The 16,415-nt window shown below is 47.3% G+C and overlaps 1 protein-coding gene across 3 annotated transcripts in view; it reads left to right on the top strand.

Moving 5' to 3' along the window:
• Positions 1-16,415, top strand: part of LOC110503343 (neurobeachin) — a 329,781-nt gene that overhangs the window by 253,676 nt on the left and 59,690 nt on the right. For all 3 annotated transcript variants that reach the window (XM_036961703.2, XM_036961702.2, XM_036961699.2), the window contains 2 exons: positions 6,039-6,154; positions 14,546-14,658. In XM_036961703.2, coding sequence (XP_036817598.1) covers positions 6,039-6,154; positions 14,546-14,658 — 229 coding nt within the window. The remainder of the gene's footprint in view (positions 1-6,038; positions 6,155-14,545; positions 14,659-16,415) is intronic.

Here is a 16,415-nt window from a genome sequence, read left to right as displayed (position 1 = left end):
TTATTTGAGCAATGTGAGATGGAACAGAGTTCCATGCAATAATGGCTCTATATAATACTGTACGGTTTCTTGAATTTGTTCTGGATTTGGGGACTGTGAAAAGACCCCTGGTGGCATGTCTGGTCGGGTAAGTGTTTGTGTGTCAAAGCTGTGTATAAATTGATTATGCAAATAATTGAGACTTTTCAACACATTAATGTTTCTTATTAAAAGAACAAGTGATGCAGTCAGTCATAGTATGTATATTACCCCTCTGACTGCAATGAAGAGCTTAACTAGGTATTTCTTTGCAGCACTCAACCACACGACAAACAAAACTAGAGCCTGCAGGACTTTTTGGAGTGTGGTGTCAAAAAAGCAGAGCATCTCTTTACTACAGAAAGAGCTCTTCCCCTCAATTTTAGGCCCAGCTTTTGGAACTTTGGCTTTCCTGAATATAGCCACTATATTGTGATCACTGCATCCAATAGGTACGGATAAAGCTTTAGAACAAAGTTCTACAATATTAGTAGAAATATGATCAATACATGTGGATGATCTTGTTCCTGTAGTGTTTGTAAACATCCTGGTAGGTTGATTAATAACCTGAACAAGATTACAGGCACTGGTTACAGTGAGAAGATTCCTCTTGAGTGGACAGCTTGAAAACCAGTCAATATTCAGGTCCCCAAGAAAGTAGACCTCTCTGTTTACATCACATACACTATCAAGCATTTCACAGATATGATTTAGATACTGAGCAACACCCCAAAAGAAAAGGCTTTAGATGTACCAAGTTAACCTGCAACCACAGCACTTCAATAACACTTGACATGAGACCTTCTCTATGAATTAGAGGGATATGGCTCTGAATATATAGAGAAACACCTCCTGAGGATCTCTGAATGATCCAATGTTGACCTAAATGACTAATGATGATAAATACAATCCACCTGTGTGTAATCAAGTCTCCGTATAAATGCACCTGCACTGTGATAGTCTCAGAGGTCCGTTAAAAGCGCAGAGAGCATCATGAAGAACAAGGAACACACCAGGCAGGTCCGAGATACTGTTGTGAAGAAGTTTAAAGCCGGATTTGGATACAAAAATATTTCCCAAGCTTTAAACATCCCAAGGAGCACTGTGCAAGTGATAATATTGAAATGGAAGGAGTATCAGACCACTGCAAATCTACCAAGACCTGGCCGTCCCTCTAAACTTTCAGCTTATACAAGGAGAAGACTGATCAGAGATGCAGCCAAGAGGCCCATGATCACTCTGGATGAACTGCAGAGATCTACAGCTGAGGTGGGAGACTCTGTCCATAGGACAACAATCAGTCGTATATTGCACAAATCTGAACTTTATGGAAGAGTGGCAAGAAGAAAGCTATTTCTTAAAGATATCCATAAAAAGTGTCGTTTAAAGTTTGCCACAAGCCACCTGGGAGACACACCAAACATGTGGAAGAAGGTGCTCTGGTCAGATGAAACCAAAATTGAACTTTTTGGCAACAATGCAAAACGTTATGTTTGGCGTAAAAGCAACACAGCTCATCACCCTGAACACACCATCCCCACTGTCAAACATGGTGGTGGCAGCATCATGGTTTGGGCCTGCTTTTCTTCAGCAGGGACAGGGAAGATGGTTAAAATTGATGGGAAGATGGATGGAGCCAAATACAGGACCATTCTGGAAGAAAACCTGATGGAGTCTGCAAAAGAGCTGAGACTGGGACTGAGATTTGTCTTCCAACAAGACAGTGATCCAAAACATAAAGCAAAATCTACAATGGAATGGTTCAAAAATAAACATATCCAGGTGTTAGAATGGCCAAACACCAGACCTGAATCCAATCGAGAATCTGTGGAAAGAACTGAAAACTGCTGTTCACAAATGCTCTCCATCCAACCTCACTGAGCTCGAGCTGTTTTGCAAGGAGGAATGGAAAAAAAATGTCAGTCTCTCGATGTGCAAAACTGATAGAGACATACCCCAAGCGACTTACAGCTGTAATCGCAGCAAAAGGTGGCGCTACAAAGTATTAACTTAAGGGGGCTGAATAATTTTGCACGCCCAATTTTTCAGTTTTTGATTTGTTAAAAAAGTTTGAAATATCCAATAAATGTTGTTCCACTTCATGATTGTGTCCCACTTGTTGTTGATTCTTCACAAAAAAATACAGTTTTATATCTTTATGTTTGAAGCCTGAAATGTTGCAAAAGGTCACAAAGTTCAAGGGGGCCGAATACTTTCGCAAGGCACTGTACAAATGTTATCTGATGTTAGCAAGTTATTGATTTCATTATCCTTATTTCTAAGGCTACATACAGTATATTACTATGGGCTATTTTGAGCCCTTTCCTGGGTAGCTTATCAGAGATAGTCATAATATGGAAAAGAGAAAACAAAGCAAGATAAAAATATATATATACATTCAGCAGTCCATTAATCAGTTGGTGTGTGCTGCTATGAACCCATAGGTGTGGCTCTCCCATCCCTTCCAGGCTTTTGGGGGGGAGAGTTGACAATGATCCTGTCATAGCGGATGTAAGCAATATCCCCACGCACTCTGGCAGCTTTCATGGCTGGGATTTCCTCTTCTGCGCACAGCTTCAGGATTGTCCTTGTTGAGGAAGATATACATTCCCCTCAAGTTCTTTGCTCCTTCCAGAAGGGCTACCTTGTCCTTGAACCTCAGGAACTTCACCACTATCGGCCTGGGCCTGTCACCTGGGCCGGTGATGGGTTTTCCAATTCTGTGGGCGTGCTCCACCTCAACCTTCCTGTGGTGCATCTTCAGTTTCTCCGAGATCATTTCCCCCACTTTGTTCTCAGTCTCCATCCAGGTCTTATGTGGAGATTCTGCAATTCCATCCACAACCATGTTGTTCCACCTTGATTGTCCCTCAAGATAATCTGATTTCTCCGTCATTGTTATCATGGATTCACATATAGAACTGATGTACTCTCTGAATGATTTACAGATTGCTGTCATCTTGCCGTTCTCCTGTTTAAACACATAGCTGACCCTGGGAGAACTACAAACTGTTCCTCAGGTCTTGGACATCTCTGGTCAGGTCGTCCTTTCTTTAATTAGTTGACTCTACCAGTATTTGGACAAACACAAGCTATTTTCTGTTGTTGTAACAACTGCTTGTAGAACTATTTTTGTTTGTTTTAAAGATCCTTCACCTGTGATAGATAGACACCACTGTCCTCAAGGTACTCCCGCCGGCTTTGGTCTTTGTTATGGTAGCAACGTAGGTTACGCTGTTACTCCTCGCATTTCCAGACAGAATAAGTCACAGGGAAGATTGAAAACAACAATAAACAGCAGGGTTCTAGCCAGCCACAAGCCCGGGACAATCCGTGGTCCCAGCCACAATGGCTAACCGCATCGTGGGCTGCATTCAAGCCGTCAGAAAAACCCCACTAGCTTGATAGGCAGCTAGCTAGCAGCTAGGCTAACTGTTACGCCAAATAAGTCCTTAGACCCGGCCTTGGTCGGCAGGATCACTGAGAGTAGCAGTCCCAGCAACTGATGCAACTGTATTGCAGGACCAAACTCAAAAAGTAGCTAGCTACTAAGAAACCTTTTAATACACTTTCAAAAGAGCAAATGTTCCAAAACAACAAACCGAGCTCTCCCTCGTTCCGCGTTCAACAGGAAGTGAATCCCATTGCTCCCGTCATTGGAATGAGTGGTCATTGACTGAACTGATCTAATTCTCTGAGTTAAGTCTCTGTAGCACAGAGCTGCAGCCTGCCTGCCTTCCTGACCGCACAGTAAAATACACAGAAGGAGATGGAGGACAGACCCTTTACCATACCTACACCCTGTCATTAAGTACTACAAAACACACATCTACAGTGCCTTGCGAAAGTATTCGGCCCCCTTGAACTTTGCGACCTTTTGCCACATTTCAGGCTTCAAACATAAAGATATAAAACTGTATTTTTTTGTGAAGAATCAACAACAAGTGGGACACAATCATGAAGTGGAACAACATTTATTGGATATTTCAAACTTTTTTAACAAATCAAAAACTGAGAAATTGGGCATGCAAAATTATTCAGCCCCCTTAAGTTAATACTTTGTAGCGTCACCTTTTGCTGCGATTACAGCTGTAAGTCGCTTGGGGTATGTCTCTATCAGTTTTGCACATCGAGAGACTGACATTTTTTCCCATTCCTCCTTGCAAAACAGCTCGAGCTCAGTGAGGTTGGATGGAGAGCATTTGTGAACAGCAGTTTTCAGTTCTTTCCACAGATTCTCGATTGGATTCAGGTCTGGACTTTGACTTGGCCATTCTAACACCTGGATATGTTTATTTTTGAACCATTCCATTGTAGATTTTGCTTTATGTTTTGGATCACTGTCTTGTTGGAAGACAAATCTCAGTCCCAGTCTCAGGTCTTTTGCAGACTCCATCAGGTTTTCTTCCAGACTGGTCCTCTATTTGGCTCCATCCATCTTCCCATCAATTTTAACCATCTTCCCTGTCCCTGCTGAAGAAAAGCAGGCCCAAACCATGATGCTGCCACCACCATGTTTGACAGTGGGGATGGTGTGTTCAGCTGTGTTGCTTTTACTCCAAACATAACGTTTTGCATTGTTGCCAAAAAGTTCCATTTTGGTTTTATCTGACCAGAGCACCTTCTTCCACATGTTTGGTGTGTCTCCCAGGTGGCTTGTGGCAAACTTTAAACGACACTTTTTATGGATATCTTTAAGAAATGGCTTTCTTCTTGCCACTCTTCCATAAAGGCCAGATTTGTGCAATATGCGACTGATTGTTGTCCTATGGACAGAGTCTCCCACCTCAGCTGTAGATCTCTGCAGTTCATCCAGAGTGATCATGGGCCTCTTGGCTGCATCTCTGATCAGTCTTCTCTTTGTATGAGCTGAAAGTTTAGAGGGACGGCCAGGTCTTGGTAGATTTGCAGTGGTCTGATACTCCTTCCATTTCAATATTATCGCTTGCACAGTGCTCCTTGGGATGTTTAAAGCTTGGGAAATATTTTTGTATCCAAATCCGGCTTTAAACTTCTTCACAACAGTATCTCGGACCTGCCTGGTGTGTTCCTTGTTCTTCATGATGCTCTCTGCACATTTCACGGACCTCTGAGACTATCACAGTGCAGGTGCATTTATACGGAGACTTGATTACACACAGGTGGATTGTATTTATCATCATTAGTCATTTAGGTCAACATTTGATCATTCAGAGATCCTCACTGAACTTCTGGAGAGAGTTTGCTGCACTGAAAGTAAAGGGGCTGAATAATTTTGCACGCCCAATTTTTCAGTTTTTGATTTGTTAAAAAAGTTTGAAATATCCAATAAATGTCGTTCCACTTCATGATTGTGTCCCATTTGTTGTTGATTCTTCACAAAAAAATACAGTTTTATATCTTTATGTTTGAAGCCTGAAATGTGGCAAAAGGTCGCAAAGTTCAAGGGGGCCGAATACTTTCGCAAGGCACTGTATTGTTAGCAATCAGTTAGCTAGTGTTAGCTGTTGATTGGCCAGTGTTAGCTCTCTGTTGTTAGCTAGTATTAGCTATCAGCTAGTGTTAGCGATTGGTTAGCGTTAGCTTTCAGTTAGTGTTAGCTATCGGCTAGTGTTAGCTATGTGCTAATGTTAGGTATTGACTAATGTTAGCTAGTATTGTTAGGTCTTTTAGAAACAGCCTCCATCCAACTTTTGATTCTCCCCATGTGTTGAGTTGAAGTCACTTCAAGGCCTGCACGACTCTGACACTTTGGTCATGGCTGAAGAATGCTTAGGTCTCACATGCTGATGAAGCTGTCACACGGTGCCAGTGTGTGCTGCTCTGAGTTCTCACTGAATGATTTCGTGTCTGGGAGTTTTGGTCTTTAGCTGGTCTATGTGTGTCTGGTTGTGCACTTAGGTTTCTTGAGTACACTTACGAACCTCTTACTTAAACCTCATTGGTATGAATGATTCCTGGTCAAAAGTAGTGCAATAAATAGGGAAAAGGGTTCCATTTTGGACACAACCTAAGGTGTTTCTTCCTCTGTTGTTGTGCAGGCGTATCTCCATGGCGACGCCCCGGCAGCTCTTCAAGTCGTCTAACATGACCCAGCGCTGGCAGAGGAGGGAGATCTCCAACTTCGAGTACCTCATGTTCCTCAACACCGTCGCAGGTCAGCATCCCTTCTCCACCCTTTTTCCTCCTCTCTCCTTTCTCAGTCTCCTCCTCTCTCCTCTTTTCCCTCCTCTCTCTTTCTCCCTCTCTCCTATGCCCTCTCCCCCTCATCTTGGATGGATGCATGTTGTTGTATTGAGCCGATCACCTCTTCTCTCCATACCCAAAATCTCATCATCTATTATTCTACCATGATGAATGTAGTGTATGTTGTTGTTGACTGGCTGTTAAAACACCCCAGCCAGGACCTACAGGTAAGTTGTCTTTGTTTAAGGAGTCAGATGCTCTCTTCAGTGTTCAGTTCACTCCTAAGCAGTAGTACTGTTCGTAATGTAGGTAGCCTTACTTCACTGTTCATGTGGAGGAATATGACTGACTTATTTGAAGCAAGAAAATAAGGAAAAAGGAAGCAAGACTATTGCAGATCACACATCCTCCAGGATAATTAGGGGTTGTGTGTGTGTGTGTGTGTGTGTGTGTGTGTGTGTGTGCGCGCGTGCGTGCGTGTGCGTGCCTCTTTGTCGCCTCTGAACTGTGACTAACTGGAAGACGAGAGCGCCAGCCGCACCACTCCTCTCTGAGAGGTGTCACATCCCTCGCTTGCTGCAGATTCATGCATATTTATATTTATCTGTGGCGTGAGTTCGATATGTTATTGTCATCTAATTAGATGTACGGCAGACAGAAAAACATGGTGGAAATTCATAAAAAATGTGTGGTAATGACCTGAGCTGCCGGAAGTGTCAGGGGAGTTGGGGTGGAAGACAGGAGGGAGATGGAGGCAAGAGGAGGAGGGGTGGTGGAGGAGGAAGAAAGGGCAAAAGGTGTTAACATGCAGCCAGTGCTCTTCTAATTAAACACTATTCTACTGTTATTAACATTCTGACATGTCAGAGTGTGTGTTGTGTGTGTGTGGGTATCATCCTGACACTTCAGAACAGGCTGGAACTCTACCCACAACGCATCTCCTCCCTATAACCTCGCACCCACCTCACACCCCTCACCCGTCTTTCCCTACACCACCACCCTAGAATAGCACTGGAACATCTACCCACACCACACTACCATCCCTATCCCGCCCCTACACTCTTACACCCTCACCCCTGTCTCCTCCATACACACACAGAACCCCCCTCTCCCTCCTACATCATCACCCCAGAACAGGAACAGGCTACAACCGTGGTAAATCTACTCACACCGTTATCTCTCCAAGCTAATGTCCGGGCTTAAGCTCAGTGGGCTAATGCAGTCTTGTGACATGCAGTCTGTCAAAGTAGCAATGGGAATTAGCTGTGTGCATCGCCCCGGGGCATGCGTGTGATTTTAGATGTGTAGCATCCATAACACCCTGCCCTTACCCTAACCCACTATCATATCATATTGTATCTACATTTACAAGTTGGTCATTTTTCAGACGCTGTTGTCCAGAGTGACTTAAAATCGCCTTAACCACTCTAACCCTAACCCAGCATCATAATGTACCATTCACAACACCCAGATCTAACCCTAATAATTCTAATTCTATCTATACATCACAGCAGCAGGAGAACCACCCTTCCATTAAACTACGTTAAACACTCAGCAGCCATCTTATTTGCTGTGGGAACTTCTGTGTCCTAATCAAGTACATTATCATTTGGGTATGACATGTTTCTGTCAGAGGAAGTAAGAGTAGCCCCCAGGGGCACACAGAGGATGGGAGTCTAGGGGGTTGGGAGGATGGGAGGATGGGAGGCTAGGGAGCTGGGAGGATGTGAGGCTAGGGGGCTGGGAGGCTAGGGGGCTGGGAGGCTAGGGGGCTGGGAGGATGGGAGGCTAGGGGGCTGGGAGGATGGGAGGCTAGGGGGCTGGTAAGATGGGAGGCTAGGGGGCTGGTAAGATGGGAGGCTGGGTTGGGGCTGGGAGGCTAGGGGGCTGGAAGGATGGGAGGCTGGGATTGGGCTGGGAGGCTAGGGGGCTGGGGGCTGGGAGGATGGGAGGCTAGGAGGCTGGGAAGATGGGAGGCTGGGATGGGGCTGGGAGGCTAGGGGGTGGGTGGCTAGGGGCTTGGAGGATGGGAGGCTAGGGGGCTGGGAGGATGGGAGGCTAGGGAGCTGGGAGGATGTGAGGCTAGGGGGCTGGGAGGCTAGGGGGCTGGGAGGATGGGAGGCTAGGGGGCTGGGAGGATGGGAGGCTAGGGGGCTGGGAGGATGGTAGGCTAGGGGGCTGGTAAGATGGGAGGCTAGGGGGCTGGTAAGATGGGAGGCTGGGATGGGGCTGGGAGGCTAGGGGGCTGGAAGGATGGGAGGCTGGGATGGGGCTGGGAGGCTAGGGGGCTGGGGGCTGGGAGGATGGGAGGCTAGGGGGCTGGGAAGATGGGAGGCTGGGATGGGGCTGGGAGGCTAGGGGGTGGGTGGCTAGGGGCTTGGAGGATGGGAGGCTAGGGGGCTGGGAGGATGGGAGGCTAGGGAGCTGGGAGGATGTGAGGCTAGGGGGCTGGGAGGCTAGGGGGCTGGGAGGATGGGAGGCTAGGGGGCTGGGAGGATGGGAGGCTAGGGGGCTGGGAGGATGGTAGGCTAGGGGGCTGGTAAGATGGGAGGCTAGGGGGCTGGTAAGATGGGAGGCTGGGATGGGGCTGGGAGGCTAGGGGGCTGGAAGGATGGGAGGCTGGGATGGGGCTGGGAGGCTAGGGGGCTGGGAGGATGGGAGGCTAGGGGGCTGGGAAGATGGGAGGCTGGGATGGGGCTGGGAGGCTAGGGGGTAGGTGGCTAGGGGGCTTGGAGGATGGGAGGCTAGGGGGCTGGGAGTCTTTTAGGGCTGGGAGGATGGGAGGCTAGGGGGCTGGGAGGCTAGGGGCTGGGAGGATGGGAGTCTAGGGGGCTGGGAGGCTAGGGGGCTGGGAGGATGGGAGGCTAGGGGGCTGGTAAGATGGGACGCTGGGATGGGGCTGGGAGGATGGGATGGGGCTGGGAGGATGGGAGGATGGGAGGTTAGGGGGCTGGGAAGATGGGAGGCTGGGATGGGGCTGGGAGGCTAGGGGGTGGGTGGCTAGGGGCTAGAAGGATGGGGAGGCTCGGGGGCAGGGAAGATGGGAGGCTAGGGGGCTGGGAGGCTAGGGGGCTGGACTGTTGGGAGGCTGGGAGGTTAGGGGGCAGGGAGGATGGGTAGCTAGGGGGCTGGGAGGTTGAGGGGCTGGGAGGACGGGAGGTTTGGGGCTTAGATTAAACTACATTAAACACTCAGCAGCCATCTTATTTGCTGTGGGAACTACTGTGTCCTAATCATACATTATCATTTGGGTATGACATGTTTCTGTCAGAGGAAGTAAGAGCCGAGAGGTTGGGGACAGATCAGAACATTGTAGTGCAGGGAAGCTAGAAGTTTGAGAAGCTATCGGAGGCTGGTAGTTTGGTGAAAGAGCAGAACATTGCAGAGAGGCTAGGGGGTTGGGAGGATAGGAGGCTAGGTGGCTGGGAGTTTAGGGGGCTGGGAGGATGGAAGGCTAGAGGGATCAGAGGATGAGAGGTTAGGGAGCTGGGGGGATGGAAGGTTGGGAGGCTAGGGGTCTGGGAGGCTAGAGGTCTGGGAGGATAGAGGGTTGGGGGAGGTTGGGAGGCTAGGGGCAGTGAGGATGGGAAGATGGGAGGCTAGGGGTCTGGGAGGCTAGGGGGCTCAGAGGATGGGAGGTTAGGGGGCTGGGTGGCTAGGGTGCTAGGAGGATGGGAGGCTTGGGAGCTGGGGGCTGGAAGGTTGGGGGGCTAGGGGGCTGGGAGGCTGGGAGGATGGGAGGCTAGGATGCTGGGAGAGTGGGAGGTTGAAGGGTGGTCTCCTATCTCCTGTTTGACTGGCTGTTGTGGGTTTTCTGCTAGTGTGTAATACTGCTCTATAATCAGTTGTTGATATCACACCATCACACCCATAGTTCTGTTCTCTGATTGGCCCAGCTCATATTAGTGTTTTCTGATTGGACCAGCCCATAACAGTGCTTACTTATTGGACAGCCCATAGCAGTGTCTTCTGATTGGACCAGTCCATAGCAGTGTGAAATTAGAGAGGACTTGTGGCGACTTGGACGGTTGAGGAGCTCCTCGTGGTTCTCATGGCTGAGTTAGGGTTCCATCTGAAAACCATCAAAACCATTTTCCTGAAGAGGAAAACTAAGCTCTCACATCTGGCAACCCTCAGTACAGCTGCATGTTGGCACCGCCATGACTGAGGTATCCATGGTAACCTCCAACGGCTGTCCAATCAGGAGGTTAGCCTGGCGGTGTCACATCAGGCGTGTTCAACGACAACACGGTGACCAGGAGAACAGTTCTATATCTCTGTAATTACATATATAACACAGAATACATATACACACTGCACACACTACATATACACACTGCACACACTACATATACACACTGCACATACTACATATACACACTACACATACTACATATACACATACACAGTACATATACACAATACATATACACACTACACACACATACTACATATTCGCACTACACACACTACATATACACAGTACACACACACAACATATACACACACTACATACACATACTACATGTACACACACACTACATACACACACTACATATACACACTACATATACACACAACATATACACACTACACATACACGCTACACACACTACATGTACACACTACACACACTACATGTACACACTACACATACACACCACACACACACACACACACACACACACACACACACACACACACACACACACACACACACACACACACACACACATACACCCTTTGCTCCTAACCATGGACGTTTTCATTACGGAGACCATTTACAAAACAAACAGACGCAAACCGAGCAAAACGAGAGTTTCTATTAGTCAAATTCAGGTAGGTCCCTCCCCGTTTCATTTGGTTTGCTTCTGTATAAGAAACGTTGAACCCCAACACCAGACTGGCCTAATATACTCATCAGGGTCATGCAGAGAAAGGAAGAGCACACCAACACACAGACACACAGTCAATCAATCATCAATCCCATTGATTTATAATGCCCTTATTACATCAGCTGATGTCACAAAGTGCTGAAACCCAGACTAAAACCCCAAAGAGCACGGTGGCTAGTAAAAACCCCCTAGAAAGGCAGGAACCTAGGAAGAAACATAGAGAGGAACCAGGCTCTGAGGGGTGGCCAGTCCTCTTCTGGCTGTGCCGGTGGAAATTATAAGAGTACATGGCCATTAAGGCTAGATTGTTCTTCAAGATGTTCAAATGTTGATAGGTGACCAACAGGGTCAAATAATAATCACATTGGTTATAGAAGGTGCAACAGGTCAGCACCTCAGGAGTAAATGTCAGTTGGCTTTTCATAGCCAAGCATTCAGAGGTCGAGACAGCAGGTGCGGTAGATAGAGCGAGAGGGATAGAGGGGGTCGAAACAGTAGGTTCAGGATAAGGTAGCAGGTCCGGTGAACAGGTCAGGGTTCCATAGCCGCAGGCAGAACAGCAGAAACTGGATCAGCAGCACAACCAGGTGGACTGGAGACAGGTAGTACTGAAGCATGGTCTTAAGGCACAGGTCCTCCGGGAGGGGAGAGAGAGAGATGGGAGAATTAGAGGGAGCATACTTAAGATCACACAGTACACCAGATAAGACAGGAGAATTACACCAGATAGGACAGACTGACCCTAGCCCCCCGGTACATAGACTATTTCAGCATAGCTACTGGGGACTGAGACAGTGAGGGTCAGGGGACACTGTGTGCCCCGTCCGACGATACCCCCTGACATGGCCAACCAGGCAGGATATAGCCCCACCCATTTGTCAAATGACAGCCCCCACACCACCAGAAGGATATCAACAAACCACCAACTTACTACCCTGAAACAGTGGCATGTCTTCATGGATGCCAAGGGAAGCTAGGCTTCCCCAAAACATTGACCAAATAAATAAATAATAATTGATATATCGTCTCTCAGCGCCTCTCTGTCTCTGTATGTGTAACCCATCTATCTGATGCTGTCTTGTCAAAAAGAGTAGGATATTGTTGCCGCCTGTAGCATTGAATGCAAGGGAAGCCACCAAGGATTTGGCCTTCCTTGATAAAAATAGCCAATCACCGTTGAGCTAAACTGAGTGAGCTCAACTGTGAATGATCCTGGTGCACCAAAAAAAAGTGTCAAGGGAAGCCAGTTTGGATTTGGCTTCAGACCAATCACATCGCATACAGCCAAAAGTCATTGACAGAAAAATATGTAATTGTAGCATCTCACCGTGTTATTGTCCACCCGTGGCTAGATAGCTAGCAAAAATGTGCCCTTTCTTAAATTAGCCATGAACGGAGATGGGGATTTGGACTTGGTTTTACTTAATTCTCCATACTGGCCAATGATTATAATGGCGATTCTGACTCAACCACAAATTCATACATTGTGCCCCTGGCCTGAGAGGATGGAAGTTCAATATGTAGCTAGATGTAGAAGGCTAATGTTAACTAGCTGGTTAATCGTTGCCCATGAAAGGAAGTTAGGCTAGCAAGCAAGTAGCCTAGGACAACAAAAACTAAAAGTGTGTACTGTATGACAGAGTCATAGACCATTTCAGAAACATGAAAGAGAGGAGGATGGCATTAGCGTTTTTCTACAAGTAGGGTGAGTCAACACACTCATACACACACACACTCATACACACACACACACACACACACACACTCATACACACACACACACACTCATACACAAATCAGTACCATGGACATACACATTATATTTTGCTTAGGTTGATTGGACCTTTTAGTTGTCACTGTATTCTTTTTTAAATGTTTTATTTCCCCTTTATTTAACCAGGTAGGCTAGTTGAGAACAAGTTCTCATTTACAATTGCGACCTGGCCAAGATAAAGCAAAGCAGTTCTACACATACAACAACACAGAGTTACACATGGAGTAAAACAAACATACAGTCAATAATACAGTAGAAAAATAAGTTTATATACAATGTGAGCAAATGAGGTGAGATAAGGGAGGTAGCAAAGAAAGGCCATGGTGGCAAAGTAAATACAATATAGCAAGTAAAACACTGGAATGGTAGATTTGCAGTGGAAGAATGTGCAAAGTAGAGATAGAAATAATGGGGTGCAAAGGAGCAAAATAAATATATACAGTAGGGGAAGAGGTAGTTGTTTGGGCTAAATTATAGATGGGCTACGTACAGGTGCAGTAATCTGTGAGCTGCTCTGACAGCTGGTGCTAAAAGCTAGTGAGGGAGATAAGTGTTTCCAGTTTTAGAGATTTTTGTAGTTCGTTCCAGTCATTGGCAGCAGAGAACTGGAAGGAGAGGCGGCCAAAGAAGGAATTGATTTTGGGGGTGACCAGAGAGATATACCTGCTGTAGCGCGTGCTACAGGTGGGTGCTGCTATGGTGACCAGCGAGCTGAGACTAAGCATAGGTGTTTTGATGATGTGCTGAAATAGTGGCGGCAGCTCCTGGTCTAACTTTCCGGTGTTCTACATCAATAGTTGTTTAGTAGTCCAAAAATGTCGGACAGATGTTGCTCTCTGGTTTTGTGATGAATTTATTCTGCCACTGTGTATTTTTATTGTCTCTGCCTTTAGGCTTATATATCACAGTGTCAAGGCATATGAACTAACAGGTTATAGAGCAAACAATGCAATTATCACAGCACATAGGTTGTATTATGGCATTTTTTCCCTGGCTTGGCTTCACCAGTGATTTTACCCACGCACTGCTACTGCCCTGAGACAAGGCAGAGTATAGCCCACGAAGATCTCCCCCACCACACGAGCCCGAGGGGGGCGCAAGACCGAACAAGAAGATAAAGTCAGTGACTCAACCTCCTCAAGTCGAGTTTAGCGAAAAAGGCCTGGCACGACCTGATGCACCCCTCTTAGGGACGGCATGGGAGAGCACATGGGAGAGCACACAGTGACTCAGCCCCCGTAATAGGGTCAGAGGCAAACACACACACACACACACACACACACACACACACACACACACACACACACACACACACACATACACACATACACACACACACACACACACACACACACACACACACACTGCTCCCATACTAATGCCTCCCCACAGAGAGCAGAGTGAGGACTATTTTAGCGGTGGTGTCACCCTCCCAGACAGGAAGTTAGTCTGTCAGAAACAGGAAGCTGGCCTGAGAGGAGTCTGATGGAATGCTCTACTGGAATGTTGCATGCTGGGTCCCCAAAGTAACCTAAGCCTTGTGTGTACCCCGCAGTTCTCCCCATGCGCCCTGCAGTTCTCCCCCTCATACATCCTCCCACGCCCCACCTCATCCCCTCCTCTTTCCGCTCACAGAACTTCTCTAACAGATCTCTGTCTGTCTCTCTCTCTCTGTCTGTCTGTCGGTCTGTAGGGAGGACCTACAATGATCTGAACCAGTACCCGGTGTTTCCCTGGGTTCTCACCAACTATGAGTCCGAGGAGCTGGACCTCACCCTGCCGGGCAACTTCAGAGATCTCTCCAAGGTACTGTCATTCTGTTATACACCCTGTAGGACTGGAGGAGAGGGGGAAGGAGAGGAACGATGGGGGAAATTGGGGAGGAGGGGTAAGGACAGGAGGGGTGAGGGTCTCAGTCGGCAGGGGGATTTCCATATTAAGGCCCATGCAGGCTGGAAGAGAAAGCCATCTTGACTGGGAAATAATGCAGACATCATAATGCAGACATCATGTGCTCAGTCTGAACCCAGCGCTGGAATGTAGAGAAGGAGCTGATAGTTTAACATCCTAAGTGTCTCCGCTCTGTTTGGTACTGTATCACCTCAGCATATAAACTGAATGTTCTAGTGTCTTTGCTCTGTTTGGCATGGTACTGTCCTCAACTATCAACAGTAGGAGAGTTTTAAGTGTCTGTATGATGAGGGCTTCTGTCCCTGTTTAACTTCCTAGCAGCGCTCTCTCGCTCTCTCTCGCTCTCTCTCGCTCTGTCAACTCACAGACTCACTGACCTGAAAACAATCGCATTCCTGTCTGAGCTTTCCTTCTCTCTCACTCTGTCACACCCTCCTTCCCCGGTTCCCGCTCTTCCTCAAAGTGCCGACTCCCTGACTCTCTCTGAGCTCCGTTTTCACAAATTTGAAAATATACATTTTCACCTCAGATCCCAGACAAGTGTTTGCAAGGGAGGAAGCAGAGGGACAATTAGGTAGGCAGGGAGGGAAGGAAAAGCAGGAAGGGGGGAAGGAGGGTATGGAAATGAGCGAGGGTGCTGAACTCACGATGAAAACAAGAAATAACTCCAACTAAAGCACCCTGGTAGGTATGTGTACTGATGTCAGTGAATACACTTCCCTCCTAACAGATGTCTATAAGGGTCTCCACCTCTCCACCTGGTTCATAGCAGTTTCACCCAGCAGCCAGTCTAGAAAGTCACTGTGTGAATATTTCTACTCAGCCCTGTTGGTGATCCAGTGTTCACTCTGGCAGCAGGTCTACTGTAAGACACACACCTTTCCTGTGTCTTCCTGCTGTCGTTTTAGCTAATGTAACCCTGTGGCAGATTCAGTCTGTACACAGCCAGGTGTGTGTGTGCATGTGTGAGAGAGAGAGCCCTCTGGCCTGTGGAGACAGTTATGTATTGTAATGTATTCCAGTGACATCCTCCCATGCTGTTTACAGGCTGAGCTGCCTTCATTACCTTGAGTTCACAGGCCTCTCTCTCCTGACAATTGTCCTTGGAACCCCAGGGCTCACACACACCTCCAACCCCAGGGTTCCTACCTCCAGATGTACCAGAAAGCGAATTGAACTGGAATGAAGGGGCTTGAGTTCTCACACATATAATCAGATTAGACAAAGAGCAGGGGAGAGAGGAAATAGGGAGGAACTCGGAGAGAGAGAGACTGTAAGTGTTCTGAACGGAGTCATGTAAAACCACCAAACCACTAAAACATCTGTGCATCCCAAATGGCACCCTATTTCCTATATAGTGCTCTACTTTTGACCAGAGCCCTATAGGGTGCTGGTCAAAAGTAGTGCACTATGTAGGGAATACGGTTCCATTTGGGAAGCAATGATCCTGTGATATTTTGTCCTCTGACTCAGCTGCTCACACCATGGGGTCACGTGACTACCAATCAGGAAGTGGGTGCCAGTACCAGCAGGCTAAATGTCCTTTAGCTCCTGGATGATACGCCACTTAATCCTCTCACACACCTGAAATTTACCTGCTGATCAGCCAGCCAGTCATCCGTGTTAAATCCAACTGAACAGAGTGTTCTCTG

Source organism: Oncorhynchus mykiss, chromosome 24, assembly GCF_057628025.1.
Source record: "Oncorhynchus mykiss isolate SJ-2025 chromosome 24, ASM5762802v1, whole genome shotgun sequence".
In the NCBI taxonomy this organism is placed as follows: Eukaryota; Metazoa; Chordata; class Actinopteri; order Salmoniformes; family Salmonidae; genus Oncorhynchus; species Oncorhynchus mykiss.
This window is presented reverse-complemented; position numbering and strand designations above follow the sequence as displayed.